At 40.9% G+C, this 21,365-nt stretch overlaps 1 protein-coding gene across 3 annotated transcripts; it reads left to right on the forward strand.

Annotated features, from left to right (window-relative positions):
* Window positions 1-3,402: 3,402 nt before the first annotated feature.
* LOC148875624 (receptor-like serine/threonine-protein kinase SD1-8) lies at window positions 3,403-9,039 on the forward strand. Of its 3 annotated transcripts, none has more exons than XM_088966313.1 (8): window positions 3,428-4,878; window positions 7,176-7,334; window positions 7,446-7,645; window positions 7,738-7,948; window positions 8,049-8,102; window positions 8,190-8,286; window positions 8,380-8,530; window positions 8,638-9,039. In XM_088966313.1, the coding sequence occupies exons 1-8, from the start codon at window positions 3,579-3,581 to the stop codon at window positions 8,947-8,949; spliced, it is 2,484 nt and encodes an 827-aa protein (XP_088822439.1). In that variant the 5' UTR covers window positions 3,428-3,578; the 3' UTR covers window positions 8,950-9,039. The 3 variants fall into 3 exon arrangements, with proteins under 3 accessions (XP_088822438.1, XP_088822439.1, XP_088822440.1); XM_088966314.1 differs by having other exon boundaries at window positions 3,811-3,947; window positions 4,072-4,878; window positions 8,049-8,286; XM_088966312.1 differs by having other exon boundaries at window positions 3,403-4,878; window positions 8,049-8,286.
* Window positions 9,040-21,365: the final 12,326 nt, after the last annotated feature.

The following is a 21,365-nucleotide window of genomic DNA, read 5'->3' on the forward strand; positions in this document are numbered from 1 at the left end:
AATAGATATATATTTAATAAAAATAAAATAATTTCAAAAACACAATAAATACTAAAATATATTAAATGAGTCAATAAATAGTGTAATCTCAAATAATAGTTTAATCTATAATAAATATTAATCAATAAATTATAAAAATACATTATTACTAAAAATAAATTTATAAAAAATACAATAAATTAAATTTTAAAAGTTAAATAATAGTTTTCTAGGATGCATTTGGCATTCCTTATTTTAAGGACCTATCTCCATTTTTCTCTTAAAAAATCGGTGTTCATAAGGGAATTTTTCTTTTAAAAGGAGATAAGTCCTTAAAATAAGGAATGTAAAATGCAGCCTTAATCTCCAATAATAATTGACAATTTAATGTTAAATAATAAAACAATTGTAGATTTATAAATAATTATTGAAAACATATTTATCAAAAAACACAATAAATAATTACTAAAAATAAAATAAATATTAACTTTTAGTATATATATAAATATATAATGAATATACACTATTATTGTAAAATTATTACTAATAAATATTTTTTTTGAAAGTTATTTTCTATAATTATTAATTGATATAAGTGAAATTATTTATTTACAATATTATTTAGTTTTGTAAATAATATTTTTATTTAAAATTTTAAAATATTAATTATTTATTGAATTTAATAATCTATAAAATTATAATTATTACTATTATTACATAATTCGTCATTAATTTTGTTAAATATTAAATTATTATTGATACGAATATTATGAAATCTGTTATAAGTATTTTTCTACTTTTAAGATTTTCTTTTTAGATTTATTACATAATTTTGTTATTTTAATTATTTAAAATGTAGCCACGTTAATTATTTTCTTATTTAACTATTTAAATAATAGGTAAAATATTTAAAATTTTTCATTATTTGAATTTTATTTATTTTAATATTTTTACGTAGTTTTAAATATTTTGTTATATAATTATTTAGCTATTTTTAATATTTTGTTATTTAAGATATTTAGTTATTGAAATATTTAAATAATGTTTGATTTTTTTTAATGTTTTATTTTTATTATCTGAATAACATTTTAATTGATTAATTTGTAAAATTATAATTTATATTGTTACTACATATTTTCATGATGAACTTTGTAAAAATATAGAATTATTAATAATATGAATATTATTAAATCTATTATAATTAACTTTTGTGTTTTAAATAAATTTTTTAAAGTTAGGGCATGTTCGTTTCCTCTTAACTCTTATCTCTTAAGAGGAATCTCTTAACTTTAAAAGAAAATTGGTTGTTCATTCCCTCTTATCTCTTATCTCTTAAAGTGCAATCATACAACTTTTTGTTTTGCAATGATACCCTCAAAAAGCAAACAAAAACTCTCATATATGGGGTCAAAATGGATATTTGATAGTTTTCAAAATTCAGAACAACACTCTTTTGCATTCAGAGTTCACAAGAAAGAAAAGTTCACCAATACCAATATACCTCTTAGTGTAATTATTATACTTTCAGATGTCAAACTTCAGAGAAAACGAACAGGCCCTTAGTATATAATTTCCTTATAATATTTAAATAATTCTGATATTTTTTAACTGACATTTTCTTTAGATAGATGTAGATAAAAAATGGAGGAGAGGATAAATAGGAATTAGAGATAGTTTAAGGGAACCTCTCTACTAAATTAGAGATAATTTAAGAGATAAATAGGAGTTAGAGATAATTTAGGAGATAAATAGGAATTAGAGACAATTTAGGAGAAAGTGGTGCGACTTGGCTAAACATTAGAAAATCAAATCCCTCTTTCTTTATGATTGTTAGAAATAGTTAAGTCATTAAAAATATTAAAAAAAAAGGAAATTAAGAAAGGGGTTTGGAGAAAGGAAAGGCATGGTGACATGTACTGTCTTGCTATATATATATATATATATATATATATATATATATATATATATATATATATATATGTATATATATGATGAATTTAATTTTAATGAGTTGTTTGGTAATTAGGAAGAAAAAAAACGTGTAGATTGTGTGTACTCATCAAGGATGCAACTTGGGCCAGGTGCTCGAACCCAACCCTAGCCCAACCTAAAAAAAATCGAGTTGGGTTGGGTAGGGTTGATGCTCAGGTTAGGGTTAGGGTTGAAATTTATGAACCCGGCTTTACTTCGGGTTGGGTTAGGGTTGACCCCTCGGGCAACCCAACCCAACCCGAACCCAACTCTATAGTACATATGTTATATATATGATATCATACATTGATTTGTTTATATGCATGATAGTTGTATAGCCCCTACTACATATTATCATTTATTTCTTTTAAGATAATCACTTCACTTAAATTCTAATTAGAAATACCAAAACCTTAATAATATTTTTTTTTATGTTTTTTTAATATTTTATTCTTTATTTCCTCTTTGTTGTTTGCCATCCGTAGCTTATGGCCCATAAAAGATCTATTATAAGCTATAACTCATAATAAACTATAATCATTTCAAACACTTGTTTTCTTTTTTAGTTTTGTACTTAAAAAACAAATAAAAATATTAACAAACAAATACTAATAAAACATAGGATTAATATATGTAGTAAAAGTTGAGCTAAGATCTGGAATTAAGAAGTTCTATGAGATTTTAAGGAATGGAAACAAGGTTGGGTTGAGCCCCACCCGAAGTTGACTTCGAGTTGAATTGGATTGAGTTAGGGTTGAAGAAATTTAGTTAAGGTTAGAGTTAGGGTTAAATAGGTTGAACTGGATTAAGATTAGGGGTTTAGAACTTAATATTAAACTAGGATTGGCCTTAATCCAACCTAACCCGACCCGATTTGCAGCCCCAGTACTAGTTAGTACTTCAATGTTTCTAAATTTATTAAGAAGTGAAGATTTGGTATGGGGATTTTACCGACCTCAATCGTTTAGTCCAATAAAATAGAATATTTTCAAGTTGCACTTATGAAGCCTGCTGGACTTTCTTTAACAGCCATTTTGGGTCAAGTATGACGCTTATTAAACTAATAAGCCCGGCTTAGTCATAAATGAATTCCAAGGTCCATTAAGCTAAAGAGGAAGGAAATCACACCTAACCTTTTGATAAGCCAATCCCACCATATCCCAATTCCTTTTTTTTTTTTTGTGTGTGTTTTTCTTCTTTGGTGATTAATACACCATCCCGTTTGGAAACTAGATATCCCTGTAGTACCCCATCTTCCCTTATTTACGCTTGAAAACTAGCTCCCCAACATATGAAAGGGTTTGCTTTCCAAAAACAAAAACAAAAAACAATGATATGCTTAAACTATAAAGTGAATAAAAAATAAAAAAAAATAAAAACTCAGATAATGTAGTGGGCCTGGGCCCATGTTTTTTATAACTTCGTCAGTTCTATTACTATTTAATAACTACCAAGCCCGCTCCATGCCCTTCTCGTCAAATCCATTCGTAAAAAACAGAGAAGACCCTGATGCCAGCATTCCACCCTGCCAGTCCAGTCACAAAAGATCAAATGTCCTTGAACATGAAGAAATATAAAAGGAAAGACGTTCGTCCAAAGAAGGCCACTGACTGAGAGAAGAGGAAAACATGAAAGCTTTAAGATTCAGTGGCAACCTTCATCTCTGCCTCGTTTCCATCGTTATTTCACTGACCTTTTTCACGGAAATTTCAGTTGCAGCTGACACCATAACTCAGGCTCAATCGCTCAGAGACTCCCAAACCCTTGTTTCCTCCGGTGGAAACTTCAAACTAGGGTTCTTCACTCCGGATAATTCGAAATACAGTTACGTGGGGATTTGGTACAACAAAATTTCGATTCGAACAGTGGTTTGGGTTGCAAATAGGAACGACCCAATAACAGATTTAACTGGAGTTCTATCATTTGGCACCGATGGAAATCTTGTTCTTCTCAACCGACAGGCGACCGTCCTCTGGTCGACAAATACATCATCTAAGGTACAAAATCCGATTGCGCAGCTTCTTGATTCCGGGAATCTTGTTATCAGGGAGGCCAGCGATCCCAATCCCCAAAACTATCTATGGCAGAGTTTTGATTATCCCACCGATACGTTGTTACCAGGTATGAAGCTGGGGTGGAACTTGAAGACCGGTTTGAATCGTTTCCTGACATCTTGGAAGAGCCCAGACGACCCTTCAATGGGGGATTTTTCTTTCAGGATAGATCCTCATGGATTACCAGAAATATTTCTGATGAACCGACTGAACACGGTGTACCGAAGCGGGCCTTGGAATGGAATCCAATTTAGTGGAGTTCCAGAAATGAGGCCCAGCGAGATCGTAAGCTTTGATTTCACATTTAATGAGGAGGAGGTTTATTACTCATTTACAATCAATAGTGACTCAGTTTTTTCAAGGTTGATGGTGAACTTGACTGGTTTGCTTCAAAGGTTCACATGGCAGCTAGGCGTGAACAGTGACTGGATCCTTTTCTGGTACGCCCCAAAGGACCAATGCGACGACTACAAGAACTGTGGGCCTTATGGTATTTGTGACAGCAATGCTTCGCCGATCTGTGAGTGTGTGAAGGGATTCAAGCCGAAGAACCAGAAGGCTTGGGATCTCAGAGATGGGTCTGATGGCTGTGTTTTGCAAACCGAGTACGTGTGTCAGAAGGACGATGGGTTCTTAAAATTGACGGGGCTGAAACTGCCGGATAGTTCTCGAGCATTTGTAAACCAAAGCATGAATCTTCAGGAATGCGAAGCCGAATGCCAGAAAAATTGTTCTTGTACAGCTTATGCGAATACTAACATCACCGGAGGCGGAAGCGGCTGTGTGTTTTGGATCGGCGATCTGATCGATCTCCGGGAATACATCACGGACGGCGGCGAAGATCTGTACGTGAGAGTGGCAGCTTCAGAGCTAGGTGTGTACTATAAACTGGTTCTTCTTCTTTATTCTTTTTTAGATTTCTTTCCTATCTTTGTCAGTGAGTTGACTCGTCTGGCTCGATTACCGGGTCATCCGAAACTCGCAAGAGTTCACTTTTGCGTCGAGCGCAAGAATAAAACCTTGAAGGCTTGAATCATGTGGCCTTCTATGCATTGGCAACGTTACTCTCATTTTATTCAAGGTGTAGCCAAATAATACATGGAATGGAAGTCTTAGATTTCGTGGTTTTAGCTATGCGTGAAAGGACTCTTAAGTCTTAACCCAATTGGTGGCTGTGTTAGGACTTAGGAGTTGTTTAACCAATCCAGCTAATTCGGACTCTCTCAGCCGTTTGATCTGAGATCGGGGGCTTGGTGTTAGGTGGCCTCACCGATGATATATGTTGTGAGCCCGGATAGATTATTAAAAATTGCTGATGCAATTACATTACATAGTTTTTCCTCTTCTTTTCTTTTCACCCAATTCTTGCCCATATGATACGTTCAACTGCGCCGAGGGATTTGTGTGACAAACAGAAACAAAAAAGAAACTTTTAACTTTTGGCAAAGCAGAGACGGCCTTATTTAAATATAAATCATTGACAATATAGCCTTAATTATGGGTTTATGTCACACAGTCTAAGATATTCATTTTTATGTATTTAGCAATCTAAGTTTTCATTTGGTTCGTGGGATTTATGTATTTATAATCGTTTCTTTAAAATGAGAGATCTGATGTGGCAAGCAACGGCCATGCATGTATGGTCAAGTCTGGCAGACTGTAGTAAGGCCCCTCTCCATTGGTGCTTATTCCTTGTTTTTGTTTTTTTGTTTTCTATATTCTTTCCTTTCTTTCGTTAGGTAGGAAACCAGGAGTATAGCATTAGAAAAGTTTTCCAACATAATTCCAACCCATCTACGTTCGTTATCTTCTATTGACTCCGAATCCGTCCAGTCTGGTCCAACTGGGCCTATTGATGGTTCCAAATAGAATAGAAACCGCCCCTACATACCACCTATTTTACAGGGTCAATTTGAGCCACCAGTTTGTCAGAATAGAATTATTTATATCAATCAAGACAAGGTAAACATCTAACATAATTGGACACAATGAATGCATTTTCCCATGTTAAATAGAAGAATGTATTGATGATGTCCCTATCTATCCCAAACAAATGTCTTGGTATTAAAACTAGTCTATACTGACTTCTACATATACCCAAGCTTTTCTGAATCATGGAAAGCATTTTTTATCTTAAAATTATGAGTAGATTTGTATTGATAAAAAAATTATGAATAAATTTGTGATAATAATATTTATAATAATAAAAAGGAAAAATTTCTAATCAGTATCATGTACTTTGGTTTGAGTGATAATTTGGTTTTCAAACTTTAAAATGTGATAATTCAGTATTCAAACTTTTAAAATGTGAAAATTCAGTAGCCGAATTTCCAAAGTGTGACAATCCAATACTTGTCGTTAACCAGTCCATTAATCAACCGTTAAGTGACATTTGAAAAATAAAAAATGTCTTAAGAATGCCATCTCATTCTCTTTAGCAACCATCTAAACATTGACAATAAAATGAACAGTTCCAAATTCTAAATTCTTCTAAATAGGCGACAACTTTTTTGAATAGAAGAGGCTAGGATTTGGGACTGCGTTTACTTTTTTTGTCAATGTTTGGATGGTTGATAAAGAGAATTAGATGGCATTCAAAGGGCATTTTTGACTTTTCAAATATCACTTAACAGCTGATTAGTGGACCGATCAACAGAAGGTACTGGATTGTCACATTTTGAAAGTTGAAGTACTGAATTGTCACATTTTAAAGTTTGGGAACCAAATTGTCACTCAAGCCAAAATACAGGGAACTGATTGAAAATTTTAATTAATAAAAATATATAATAATTTTTTACACTGATACTGTGAAATACCAGTCTGGATCTCTTACGATGATTCTGGCCACACCTACCCACATGAGATTGTAGTCACACATGAGGAACATCTGTTCGTGATGCACTTATATGTTTGGAGATGTTCCCAATTCACGGAGGCAGTGCTTTGTGGGCAAGTGTGGGTAGGATTATTGTGATGTAAATATTGCACCATGACACTATGATATCGGTGCCGAAAAACAGAAAGATGCAACATTATTTGTATTTGTTCACGGTGATATCGATGCTGAAAAATGTATTTTTGTATCTTAGAATTTTCAATTATTAATCTCTCATTTTTAAGTGATTAATTAAGAAGTGTGATTGAAGATTAATTATTTACGCCTATCTTCAGGAGGAGAAGCGGAGGGCTCCAAATCCAACAACAATTCGAACAAGAAAAGACTAGTAATTCTGGCTACTAGCATCACCGCCAGCCTTGGTGTTCTTGCATTGGCATTGAGTAGCATTTATCTCACTTGGAAAAGGAGGACAATCCGCTCCTCTGAAAGAGGTTAGATAGCATTGCAAGTCTGTTTTAATTAATTTCTTGAAAACAAATAATTAAGCATGACGAAGAAGATGCATTAATTTCCTCAACTTCGTATTTGCCTTTGACACACAGGTACAAGGGAGAAAAGTCAGGATTTGCAACTATTGGACTTGGACGTCGTAAAACCAAGCAACATGGATTACTCTGATCAAAGCAAAATGGATGAAATTGATCAGTTGCCTCTATTTGATTTTTATACTATAGCAACTGCTACTGACAACTTCTCTGATGCAAGGAAGCTCGGCAAAGGAGGTTTTGGTTCCGTATATAAGGTAAATTCACAAGGTATCAATCAGCTCTATCTTGATATATCATTTACAATATGCGATATTTGACTTTAGGAGGTGAAAATTACAACTGTTAGGGTGAATTGGTGGACGGAAGAGAAATTGCAGTGAAGAGACTTGCAAAGGATTCGGGGCAGGGAACAGAAGAATTCAAGAATGAGGTTGTGTTAATTGCTAGGCTTCAACACCGGAATCTGGTTAGGCTTTTGGGTTGTTGCGTCGATTGCCAGGAAAAGATATTAATTTATGAGTATATGCACAACAGAAGTTTGGATTGCATCATCTTTGGTTCGTATATATATATTTATATTTCCATGCATTAAAGCTTAATTAATAATCAACTAATAAGTCGTACGTAGTAAATTTCTCGATCAAAATTCCAATGCAGACGAGACGAAAAGCACAATACTGGATTGGCCAAAGCGTTTCAGAATTATAGGAGGTATTGCTCGGGGACTTCTTTATCTTCACCAAGATTCTAGATTCAGAATTGTTCATAGGGATCTCAAAGCGAGCAACATTCTACTAGATGGAGAGATGAACCCCAAAATTTCTGACTTCGGAATGGCTAGGATTTTTGGAGGGGATCAAACTGAAGCAAATACAAATAGGGTGGTTGGAACATTGTAAGTATCATAAGTATGTTAAAAACATTCAGATATTTACGTCACAACCTTAACTTACTTTTGTATCTTTCTTCCATGCTGACATGCATGCAGTGGTTATATGTCCCCCGAGTATGCCATGGACGGATTGTTCTCAGTGAAATCTGACGTTTTCAGCTTCGGTGTTTTAGTGTTGGAAATAATAAGTGGTATGAAGAACAGAGGATTTTACCACACCAACAACCAATATAACCTTCTTGGACATGTAAGTAGTTACCATTCTCTATCTCTATCAAATTAAACGTTTCTAGGCCTTCTCATGTAGTTAGTTGCTACTGTTTCAAATAACCACAAAGAAAACGTACGTTTCAGGCATGGGCACTGTGGAGAGAAGGAATGACCTTGAAATTAGTGGATACATCCATGGGTGAGTGTTATCACACCTATGAAGTTTTGAGATGCATACAAGTCGCCCTTCTGTGTGTGCAAGAACGAGCAGAAGATAGACCCACCATGTCAAACGTGGTTTTGATGCTCAGTAGTGAAACTGCAACAGTACTGCCACAACCAAAAGAACCTGGGTTTTGTTTGGGAAGGAGTTTGCTTGAAATAGAATCATCTTCCAATAGGCAAGAGTCATGTACTTTAAACCAAGTATCGGTTACAATGCTAGAAGCCCGGTAGTTGCTGCTGCTCTGGCCTCTCATACAATGTAACCCATATTGCTATATATTCAAATTCCTTTCCAATAAGATAGAGATTAATTGAAACTGATGAAAGCAATATCCTATGCAAGTGTCCTGCAACAGAGGACCGGCGGACTACTGTAGTCTGTAGTGTAATCTCACCAACCAATACCATTAGTAAGCTGCATGTGGGCTGCCTCCTGCCTCTTGGGTGAACCCAAACTGAACTGACTGAAGGAAAATTGGGCCAATCCATCCTAAGGATTAATATAGCCATGCCCAGCCCAGTAATTCAGGAACACAAATACAGTCATACCTTAACTGGGCTAAGACCATCACCGAGCAAGAAATCAAGACTGGGCTGATCTCGGTTAAATGCCAAGCCTGCCTACTTTATTGCAGGTTCTCTTGTACTTCCATTTTCATTGGTAGATACTGACTCTTTGAACATACACGGCGTATATTATACTTTTCTTTTTTTGAAATAAAATCCTTTGGTTTAAACTTAACTACTTTCCTAGCAATACTATGTATGAGCTATGCTGATTGCTGTATCCAGTTTCTTGAAGTGCATTTTTGTTTTGAGAAGCTATAATAAGCCCTTTAGTTTCAAAAGACAGTTCATGTTTCTGAAACTATCCAAACAATGGTTCTCGAAACAGAAATACATTTTAGAGTGTTGATATTATGTGATTTACAAAGCCTGACATTAAATCACTAGATGAATACAAAATATGTTATTTTAAACCAAAAATTCAAGAACATTTTTCTTTTTAGTTTGGGGAAAAAACGAAAACATACGAGCATGTGGTGGATGTATGTTCCATACTAATGCTGCGCAATCTGTGTGTTCCTAGCTGGCGGTGGCTTAGCTTCCTGTAAACGACGGACATGGAGAATCTGCACAGAAAATCAGAGAACCTGGGGGTGCTTACCCGGCGAGGTCGCTCCGATGCTTAAATCAGTATATGTGAGCTGAGAGTAATTAGAGAGCAAGAGAGCTAGTAAGCAGTAATTGCACATACCTTTGGGCCCCGAGAGGGAGGCCTTTATATAATGGAGTCCTCGCGGGCTTTACGGAGTAGTTCTGTGATCTTTGCCATGATAGAGTCTGTTTCCGTGTTATCTGGAAATAACGTTATTAGTTGATAAGGCTAATCACTTCCGCTTGAATCGGACGAGGAGATAATGCTTAGCTGTTGCGAGACGTGATCCCGCAGAATTTGGGAACCGTTGGAGTGACTTTCGGAATTGTGTTGAGGGTAGATTGGTATATCCGAGTTGGTTTCTACCTCGAATTGATGTTCTCGAGCTAATGGTCGTACACCCCGAACTGAATTATGAATTGATGTCGCGTCCTGGTATCGAGGTGCCCTTAACTCGGGATGAGTACCGAGGTGCTCTTAGCTCGGGATGATTTCAACTCGAAGGATCCCTAGCTCGGGGTAGTGGATTCTACTTTGTAGCGAGCTGGCTATGCCGAGTTGTCTCCTATGCCGAGTCACATCCATGTGTCCTTTTATTACAAGGTAGGGCCAAATCACCCTCCATCAATTGCCCCCCACTCCCTGATCCAGGGGTCTTGACCTGGTGTAGGGAGTTCACGACATGACGGGTGGATTTGGTTCGAAGTCTAGGCCGTCCAGTCAGATAGTTCATTGGTCGGACCAGTTCGCCATTTGGCTCAATCAAAGATAACATGGGTCGCGTACGGTTTAGCGCGGATGTCATACGATCTATAAACTCCACGGACGCCAAAAAGCATGCTAAATTGATTTCAACATCGGGAGTCGTGCAATCGGTTTTCTTGAGAGCCGTTGGATCGCCTTGATCTCGACTGTTGATTCTTGGACATATCGGCTATAAATATTGGGGACCCGAGACATTTTTCCTCTCCATAAGTTCACTAGCGATCGCTCAAATGTCACATTTAGACTCCTTAGCTCGGGTTTCCCAGTTCACCGTTTTCTCAATTTGGTCATTTTTCTGGATGAGTCTCCCCTAGCTTTTCTTTTTCAATTTAGTTTAGTTTGTAGTTATGTCGCAGTTTAGTTTTGATAGTCCTTTAGATGAGCCCGAGGAAGGTACCTCGGCTCAGGCCGGTCTTCTCGAAGTGGAGTCATCCTGGGAGGCGCGAGAGGCCATGGATAACCCGGCATCCACTTCTCATCGAGGTCAAGCGCCGGACAGGTTTGGTCCCTCGACGCTGACTATGGATAGACTTAGGGCTTTAATAGGTCAATACCACCTCCCGAATGAGTACACCTATAGTCTCCCCATAACTAACTTCGCTTGGGAACACGATCATAATGAGATCGTAATCTTCGAAGAGAAGCTCGTGGCTAGTTTTTGCTTACCTTTGCACCCCTTGATCATAGAGGTCCTGAAGTTCTTCAACATCACCATAAGGCAATTACACCCGAACTCAATTCAAAATGTAGTAGGGATGATCTCTCTTTTTTACGAGTACTGTCTACCTCTCAACCTCAAAATTTTTTCTTCTATTTTATCAATCAAGAGGAATTCTTCCTGTGTCCTTCCCGAGCATAGGCAGACCTATTATTTGTCTCCTCGCCCAGGCTATAAACTTTTACATGAACTACCCAATAGGATCCCAGCCTGGAAATGGAGTTATTTCGTAGTTCGTAATCCCGCAAGGTGGTCGTTTCCTACCCATTGGAGGGCTACCACTCAGGATTCTGGTGTTAGGCTGGACCTGAAGACAAGGGAGACGCTCCATTCAAGGGTGGAGCTCGGCTTCCACTGTAAGGACTACCTTGCCAAACATAAGCTCGTGCAGGCCGACTTGAGTCCTGGTAGGTCGTCTTTGGTTTAAAGTTATTTTTGATAGCTGGTATTTTATTCTTGTCGACGTTGCTAATGCTAGGTTTTGTTGCAACTTCCATGAATCTCAGTGTGGACAAGCTTCTTGGATGGATGAAAGGGAAGAAGAAGAGCGCTACTAAAAGAGCTTGTATTGAGTCCCTAGAGCCCGCCATCCTTGAGCCCGAACAACCTTCCAGTGCACCTCCGGTGATCGACTTGGAGTCGGAGAAGGTCGCACCTAGTGCGCCTGAGACATCTTCAGGACCCGCCCCTACGGCAACTGCTGCTTCTTCGAGGAGTGAAGAGACAGTTCGGAGTATCTTGACTCTGCAATGCAGCCTCCAAAAGAGCAAAGGAGCTATGTATTCCGAGGAAGTTGCGAGCTCAGCTGAACTAATGCCTACTCAGCTCGGGGCTCGGGCGGCTACCCACTATATGGTGGTAAGTCTCGTTCTACATTGATTTTTGTATTTGTAGCTTTGTTGGTACTAATTTATACTCTTGGCAGGTGAACACCGCCATGCACGCCTTGACTTACCAGTCCGAGCAGCACTTGAAGCGGGCTTTAGCTGCTGAGAGTTCATCCCGCGAGGCTTATACTGAACTGAATTTAGCTCGCGACAAGATCAGTCAACTGGAGAACAGTGTGCGAGCTCAGAAAGAGCTTATTGAGTCAATGATGTCGGAGAAGGCAGATCTGAAGCGCCAGGTGGAGAACCTTGAGGCCGACGTCAAGGAGCGAACTGAAATTCTTCTCCATGCTGTAGAGGAAGACAAGGTCAAGGCCATCAAGGATTATAAGAGCTCGGAAGAGTTCAAGGGAGAGTTGATCGAGGCTGGGTCGGAGGGCTACCATAAAGGGTTCAAGCTCAGTAGGTGGTTGACCAAGCGTGAGTTTCCGTAGCTCAATATGAGTGTCATCACTACTTCGCAGATCACAAAAGAGATGGCCCTTGAAGCCGTTGGAGACCCAGACTCCGAAGCAGAGAGCGATGATGAGCTACTTGACACTGAAGAGGCCGGTGCCAATGATAGAGTTGGTGCCATCGACGAGGCTGGTTCTTCTGCCGAGACTTTGGGCAAGGGTGATGAGTGCCCCGAATAGTCCTTTGTACTTTGAGCCTGTGAGCTCAACATCTATTCCTTTTCTCTCCCCTTTTTTAACGAACTATTCGTAATGAAATATACTTTTTTGCTAAGTGCAATTAAACCTTTCTGACCATAGTGATGCTTTTTTTTTTGAACTGTTGAGCTATCGAGCTAGATAACCGAAGTGGGGGGTTCCCCCACTTGTCGTTACCCCGAACTATCGCCCAATACTTGGAGTAGTTTTATGGTGTACACCGAGGTGAGAGACGTAGTAGGATATACGCCCAACCTGTTTGCACATGGGCTACTTAAAAGTACTTTGCCTATGCCGATGAGGCGACTAGGTCTTATATGGTACTGAGGTCTTTTGTGAGTTCAGCGCTTTTAGCCCTTAGGCTGAGGGAGCGACTCATAGTCCACTCTCTGGATTTCGTCCATGCCGAGGAGGCGACTGGGTCTTATGTTGCCGAGGTCTTTTTGTTAGATCGATGTATTGGCCCTTAGGCCTTGAGGGGGGCAACTCGTAGTCCACTCCCTAGTTCAGAAATTATAGATAGTATTGCCTTAGGTTGACGATGTTCCAGGCCTGAGGTACCTATTTCCCTTCTAAGGTTTCAAGCTCATACGTGCCTTCCCTGAGCTGCCACTTTACCCGTTAGGGTCCTTCCCAATTCGGTCTGAGCTTACCAACACTGGGCTCAGGTACCATAACTTTGCAGAGAATCAGGTCTCCAACGTGGAGATTCCGCTTCTTGACTTTGGCGTTATAGTACCGATCTACTCTCTGCTGGTAGGCCGCGGTCCTAATGTATGCAAGGTCCCATACCTTTTCAAGTAGGTCGAGGTTGGTGCGTAGCTCGCTCTCATTCGCTTCTTCTTCGTGTGCCTCCAAGCGTACCGTAGGCACCTCAATCTCGGCTGGGATCATTGCTTCCGTGCCATAGGTGAGGTTGAAGGGGGTCTCACCCGTGGTGGTCTTCACAATGGTCCGATAAGCCCAAAGTACGCTAGGTAGCTCGTCAACCCACAATCCTTTAGCTCGGGCTAAGCGTGCCTTCAGTCCGTGAAGGATGGCCTTGTTCGTGACTTCCGCTTGGCCATTGGCTTGAGGGTGCGCTACCGAGGTAAAATTTTGTTGTATCCCCATGTCTTTGCACCAGTTTTGGAACTTTATGCCTTCGAACTACTCGCCGTTGTCAGAGATGAGTACTCGAGGTAGTTAGAAATGGCAAACTATATTCCTCCAGAAGAAGTTTTGTATGGTTCGCGTTGTGATCATCGTAAGAGGTTCGGCCTCCACCCACTTGGTGAAGTAGTCCACTGCTACCACTAGGAACCTCCTCTATCCTGTCACTGGCAGGAAAGGTCCAAGTATGTCGATTCCCCATTGTGCGAAGGGCCATGGGCTGGTGAGGTACTTTAGGTCAGCGACGGGCTGGTGGTGGATGTTGGCGTGCTTTTGACATTTGTTGCATCTTTTGACGAACTCAATCACATCTGCCTTCATTGTTGGCCAGTAGTAGCCCTATCATAGAGCTTTTTGGGCGAGAGCCGTACCCCTAGTTGTCCTCTGCACAAACCCTCATGAGTGTCGCGAAGTACAAGCTCAGCCTTGGAAGGTCATAAGCAACGCAGATAAGGGAGCATGTAGGATCTTCGGTACAACCATCTGTCTATCTTGACGTATTTGGCTACCTGACGCTCTACCCTTCTGGTGGCATTACGATCTGCAGGGAGGGCCCCGTGGAGCAGATAGCTTGCGAGTGAATCAATCCAGCTCGACTCTACTTGCGCAACAAGAGCGACCTCTTCTACCCCTCCGAGAATGCTAGGCCGAGGCAAGTTCTCTATGTACACGGTTCTCATGGTGTTGTCGCTTGTGCTGGCTAATCAGGATAGGGCATCGACCTCAGTGTTCTCGGACCTTGGGATCTGCTTGATGAAGTAGGACTGGAAGTTGCGCAGAGCTTCTTTGACTTTGGCTAAGTAAGCAACCATGGTCAGTTCGCGGGCTTCATAGTCACCGGTGACTTGATTAACCATGAGCTGGGAATTGCTACAGATATTGAGGTGTTTAGCTCGTACTTCGCTTGCTAAGGCGAGCCCGACTATTAATGCTTTGTATTCTGCTTCATTGTTGGACACAGCGAACTCGAACCAAAGTGTATACTCAGTTTCGCCTCGCTTGGCCCGTACAGAATGATTCCAGCTTTGCTTCCTTGCTGATTTGACGAGCTATCCACATGAAGGATCCAGGGCTCCTCATTCCAAGTTGGATTTCTTCCAACCAGGAGTGGTGCTGCACTGGTTGAAGCTTCTCTGTGCTCGGGCTTGATCAACTCAGGGATTGCAACACTGAAAGTACATCCTACAACAAAGTCGGCCAAGGCTTGGGCCTTGATGGCAGTTCGGGGCTCGTATTGGATGTCGTACTCGTTGAGCTCAATGGCCCACTTTGTCAATCTTCCGAAAACCTCAGGCTTGATCAAGACTTGCTTCAGAGGTTTGTTGGTGAGGACGACGATGGTATGAGCCTGTGAGTATGGCCAAAGCTTCCGATCTGCGATGACTAGCGCGTACGCTAACTTTTTGATTTCTAGATACCTCGTTTCTGTGTCCTACAAAACTTTATTAACATAGTAGATGGGTCGTTGAACCCGACCTACCTCTTTTATCAGTACCGAGCTGACTACCTCGTCACTTGCGGAGAGATATAGCTTCAAAATATCTCCCTCCTTGGGTCGGGTCAAAATTGGGATGCTGGCGAGATACCTTTTGAGCTCGTCGAAAGCGAGCTAGCACTCTTCAGTCCATTTGAAGTCTTTGCTTCTCTTAATTGCCTTAAAGAAAGGCAGGCAACGATCTGCCAATTTAGACATGAAACGGCGGTCTCATGTCTAGGATTGCCTTAATTTTCTTGGGGTTGACCTCGATTCCGCGTCGGTTAACGATGTAACCTAGGAACTTACTGAAAGTGACATCGAAGACACATTTGTTGGGATTTAATTTCATATTGTACTTATGCAAAATTTGAAAAACACAAAATAAGTCTTTTATTAAATCATTTGAAAATTGAGTTTTGACGACCATGTTGTCTACATAACACTTTACTTTTTTGTCCATCAATGGCTCAAACAATCGGTTTACAAGTCTTTGAAAAGTTGCCCTAGCATTTTCAGTCCGAAGGGCATGACCTTGTAACAGTATAGGCCAAGCTCGGTTATAAAGGCCATTTTTTCCTCATCGGCAGGGTCCATCTTGATCTGGTTGTAGCCCGAATAAGCATCCAGGAAGCTCAGCAACTCGTGCCCTGAGGTCGCATCCACCAAATGGTTGATTTTGGGAAGTGGGAAGTAGTCATTTGGGCAAACTCGATTCAGGTCAGTACAGTCGACGCACATGCACCACTTACCGTTGGCCTTTTTTACCAAAACGGGGTTAGCCACCCAGCTCGGGTAATAGACCCCCCTGATGAAACCGGTTGCAAGGAGTTTCCTGACCTCCTCGTCAACTATTCTCCAACGCTCTGGGGCTAAGTTGTGTTTCTTCTGTCTAACGGTTCTAACTATAGGATCAATGTGCAAATTGTGAGTGATTATTCTAGGGTCTATGCCGGGAATTTCTACCGCGGACCATGCAAAAACATCTAAATTTAGAAGTAAGAAGCTTACCAGCTGAGATCGTAGAGGCTCCTCAATCGAAGCACCGATCTGGAGAGTCTTGGTGGGATCTTCCTCTGAAACAGGTATAGAGTCCGTCTCTTCTATTGGTGAAGCTCGCTCCTCATGGTACTCTATAGGTCGCTCCAATTCAAGGTCGTCTGCTGCCTTGGCTTTCCCTTTGAGGGTGGTGACATAGCATTTGTGAGACTCGAGTCAGTCACCTCGCACCACCCCAACTCCGAAGTCCGTGGGGAACTTCATGGCCAAGTAATAGGTGGACACCACTACGCGTAGAGCATGGATGATAGGCCGACCTATTATGGCATTGTACGGAGAGGGAGTTGCGACCACTAGGAAAGTGTGGTCGAATCTCACTATGCTAGGCCAGGTACCGACCTCCACAGGTACTATGACTCTTCCCAGGGGCCTGACTTCCTCTCCGCTAATGCCTACCAAGGGAGTGTTTGCGGGCTTGACGTCGCTTTCCTGAAGCTGCAACTTGTCGAATGCATCTTTGAAGATAATCTTCACCGAGTTGCCAGAGTCGGCTAGGACATGCTTCACCTCGAAATCATTAATTCTCATTTTTATGATGAGCGCGTCATCATGGGGGTATTGGACTCCGCGCGCGTCGTCTTGGGTGAAGAAAATGGGTTCTTCTAACCTTGGCTGCTTCAGAGGATTTTGTTCTTCTCTTTCAATCTCACAAGCTGATGTCTTCGCCGCGGCTGAGGTGCAGCCCGCAACAATCGATCCGTCGGTGATCATATGTATTACTCCTCGAACTGGCCTCTCTTTGGTTATCTATCTCTGTGGTTGCTCATTCTGCTTGCTGCTGGATTCGGGAGCGTTTCTATTTTGCTCTCCTGCCGACCTGTCTAATTTTTATTATCATTTAGTACAAAATTTTTCAGATATCAGTGACGGATGAGTTCTTCTATCTCATCGCGGAGGTTTTTACAATTCTCGGTGCTATGACCGTGATCTCTATGAACTATTCCTTGTGTTCGGGTCTCCCCTCATCCGAGGTGGCCACTTCACGTAAGAAGCGTCTTTGATCGCCAGGAGGATTTCTGCTCGCTTTGCGTTCAAGGGAGTGCAATTTCTTTCAGCCTGAGGAGATCGGAAAGGCTGATCTGGTTTTCCTCCTCGAGCTGGCTCGTCTTTCTTTCTTTTGTTGTCCCCGTTAGTTGAGGTCTCACATTCTCTTTTCCTCTTCTCTAGTGGATTCTCTCTCTTTTGGTTCATCTCTTCCTTTGTTCCGATGAACTGGTCAGCGAGCTTGAGAAAGTCTGTGACATCTTTTGGTTTGTTAGCGACCACGTGCCACTTGAATTCCTTGTGGGTGATTCCTCTCTTTACAGCTGTAAGTCTCACAGTGGGGTCTAGATCGGGAATCTGCAAGCATGCATCGTTGAATCTCTTGATGTAGTTGCGGATAGATTCTCCTTCTCTTTGGACTATGCCGATGAGGCTTTCCTCGGACCTCGGGCATCTTTTACTAGTAATGAAGTGCGAGGTAAAGATCTACACGAACTACGCCCAACTCTTGGCTGTCCCAGGCACAAGGTTTCTATACCATGTGCGAGCTACCCCCTTAAAAGTTGTGGAGAAAGCAATGCACATGCATGATTCATCTACTCCGGCCAGGTGCATTTGAGACTGAAATGAGTCTACATGGTCGTTTGGATCAAACGACCCATCATACTTGTCTAAGGGAGGTACATTAAAATCCTTTGGCATTGGAGTGGCCAAGGGTTCGAGAGATAGAGGAGATGGCACAGTAAGAAGCGGAGTGGTCTTCACGGTCCCCAAACTTGCCTCTTCTTTTCCCTTAGGCAGTTCAGGGGAGTGTTGGACTGTTGCTTGACGAGCTCTGCATCGTCGCCTTTGTTGCTTCTTTACCGGCTCTGCATTAGTGCTGCTAGCCTTAGTATTGTCAGGTACTATTTTCACTGGCAGCTGCTTGTACTGCTGACGACAGTTGCTGTGGACTGAAGGGTCTTGTCTGGAGTCTGCGGCCAGAATGCCAAACCGGTTTACTGCGAGTGGAACTTCAAATTACGAAGGCCGAGGTGAAGCGGGCCTAGTGGGCTGGGTGCCTCCTGACCTATTTACTTGTTGCGAGGTGGGAGGAGTAATCTGCCTCTCCCGCCTTCCACGAGATGAGACTTGACTCCCCTGAAGGTTCTGGATTTGGGAGGTCTCTCCCCAGCGAGGAGGGTGTTCACTATGGCGGCGAGGCTTGGTTTGCTGCGTAGCCGGATGCCGAGGTGGAACAGGCTATTGGTTCTGTGGCAGTGGGGGGAATTGTAGCTGGTATTGCTACTGATAGACATGATGAAGAACTTGCTGCTGGTACAACTGGAATTGCTAGACCTGCTGCATTTGGGCCTGCATGGCCCGCATGAAGTGCACCAGGTCGTCGAGTTGGTTATGTCCGGCAACCGGGGGAATGACAGAGGGCTCTGCGAAGGTTGTACTTACTACAGAAGGGAGTGGTGCATTCACCGGTACAATGACTTGGGGTACGTTCAACATAGGGACCTGATCTGCAGAGAGGGGTACAGTGAATTGTCCAATGCATACGGTTGGAACCTGGAATTGGCCCCCGGAGACATTCATGTCAATGCTACGTCCGGCGTTGCTGGAAGAAGCCATTGAAATGGGATATGAAATGCTTTGTGAAAAAAGGATTTTTGAAGCAATTTCCAAAGACGACGCCAAATGATGTTGCACAATCTGGCTGCTCCTAGTTGGTGGTGGCTTAGCTTCCTATAGATGATGAACGTGGAGAATCTGCATAGAAAATCAGGGAACCCTAGCTTGGGATAGTGGAGTCTACTTTGTAGTGAGCTGGCTATGCCGAGTCACATCCATGTATCCTCTTATTACGAGGTTGGGCCAAATCACCCTCCATCACATATGATTTTCTAGAAGTAGAGCATGTCGGTGAAAGTCGGGTTGTGTTAGATGGAAGCATATGGGTCATCTTATTAAAATGGGTTGATGGGATGTAGCCCACACCCAGCCCATTCACATCCATTCAGTTTCCACGTCTACCTAAGAGACAAAAGCTATGGTTTAAAGAGGGCTAGCTAGCTGTATGGATGAATTGATAGTTTCGACGGATGGGATGCAACAAGTCAGCCCTAATAAGTTTGGGAAATAGTTATCCAGCAAGTTTTGTCATATATGTGTTGATCTTGTGACGAGAGGCCAAGCCGCGTATTGACATTATGTAGCAGAGTAGTGGAACGAACATGAGTTCTTTGAGATAATTGTGTGAAGTAGGAACTCTAAAAAGTATAAAAACCTTTGCAAGGGATCTCGCTATTTATTTTCAAAAACTTTCTTTTGCCAATTATTGAGCTGCGTTCATCTCAGATTTAAATGAAAGACACCAGTGATGTGGAGCCGACTAGACAGTGAAGCTTTAGCAATGTGCACCATTTTTAGGCTGTTTGGTCATCAAAGAACTTTTCTTTATATGTGGAAGAGAATTTTGTTTTTATTCCCTGACATGGCCTCTATATTGTTTTATCAATGCGCATAGTTTAATCTATGTTTGACACACATATATCAATGACATAACACATGAGGGAGTCAGGGGACGTTTTTTTTTTTTTTTTGGATTTTGAAAGGGGAAAGTTGGTCAATGGAATTTTGGTTTTTATTGATCAATTATATCATTTTTTTTTTCAGATTTATGTAGAGAACAGAAAAAGTTTATTTTCTTAGGTATCGCTTATCCGTCTATCTCTTAGGTGAGTAAATAAATTTTCCACCTAAAAGGAAAGTTGCCAACACTTGAATCGAACAAAAAATGCCCTTTTTAATAATGGATTTTTTTTTGCTAAAATGGTCATTGCCTTATTTACATGAGAAATAAAAGAACATGGGTAAATGCACTTACCCGAGTAAATGTTTCCTAGGAAAAACTTACCCAGGTAATTGCATTTATCAGGATAAATAACTTATCGAAAACCGAATGAGGCCTCAAAGATTTTAAAGCTAGACCAGAAAGAGAACTATTCTGGGTCCAGTTCCTAGATTGAATGATCCAGCCATCCAGTGCGAATAAATGGCCCATTCTGACAAAAGATAAAACTTTTAAAAATTAAAAAAAATAAAAAAAGGGCCAAAAACCGTTTCCATATCGAATGGTTCGATAGTTTGACCATCCGGATTAACAGCTCACTGATTAAACCAACAGTTTTTGGCTAAATAACAGTTTTAAAGAATAAAATGAAACTGGTCAAATGATCGATTCTCAGTTTTTCCGATCCGACAGCTTGATCGGTCCGATTTTGAAAACATTGGAGGATTTGATAACGCGGCCGATGTGTGGCTTAGACTAAATGACATATTGCTGCTATGAAATGGCCCATTGTTAGGAAGAGGAGCAATGACGTAGGATCAAGATTACCATGTCCATGTCATGGCATAATTACAATTAGAGATATGGGGACACTATAATTTGTACTTATATGGTTCTGTGATATATGAAGCTTTGGCCTCCACAATGTTTTATCCTCGATAGGCGCGCGCAAAAGAAACTTTGGTGTTTGGAGAGGCTCTGGCTTAGTTGGATTATGCTGCTTGGGAGAGGAATATCATATTCATATGCAGCCTTGGATTAGTGCGTCACACCGTCGTCCAAAAGAATCTTCCGCCAACAACAACAACATGACGCGTTGCATTGTATTAGATCTACCCATCCGACGTCTCTGATTTCTCTTTAGCAAATTGACTTTGTATGCACAACGCGACTACACAATATGACGCGTTGCATTGTATTAGATCTACCCATCCGACGTCTCTGATTTCTCTTTAG

The sequence above is a fragment of the Nelumbo lutea genome, chromosome 1, assembly GCF_056320005.1.
Source record: "Nelumbo lutea isolate HS-2025 chromosome 1, American lotus-T2T, whole genome shotgun sequence".
NCBI classification, from domain to species: domain Eukaryota; kingdom Viridiplantae; phylum Streptophyta; class Magnoliopsida; order Proteales; family Nelumbonaceae; genus Nelumbo; species Nelumbo lutea.

Coding starts and splice junctions, on each gene's coding strand:
- LOC148875624 (XM_088966312.1), top strand. CDS start 3,579: ATGAAAGCTTTAAGATTCAGTGGCAACCTTCATCTCTGCCTCGTTTCC. Junction 7,335..7,445: donor AATCCGCTCCTCTGAAAGAG/GTTAGATAGCAT, acceptor TTTGACACACAG/GTACAAGGGAGAAAAGTCAG. Junction 7,949..8,048: donor TTTGGATTGCATCATCTTTG/GTTCGTATATAT, acceptor ATTCCAATGCAG/ACGAGACGAAAAGCACAATA.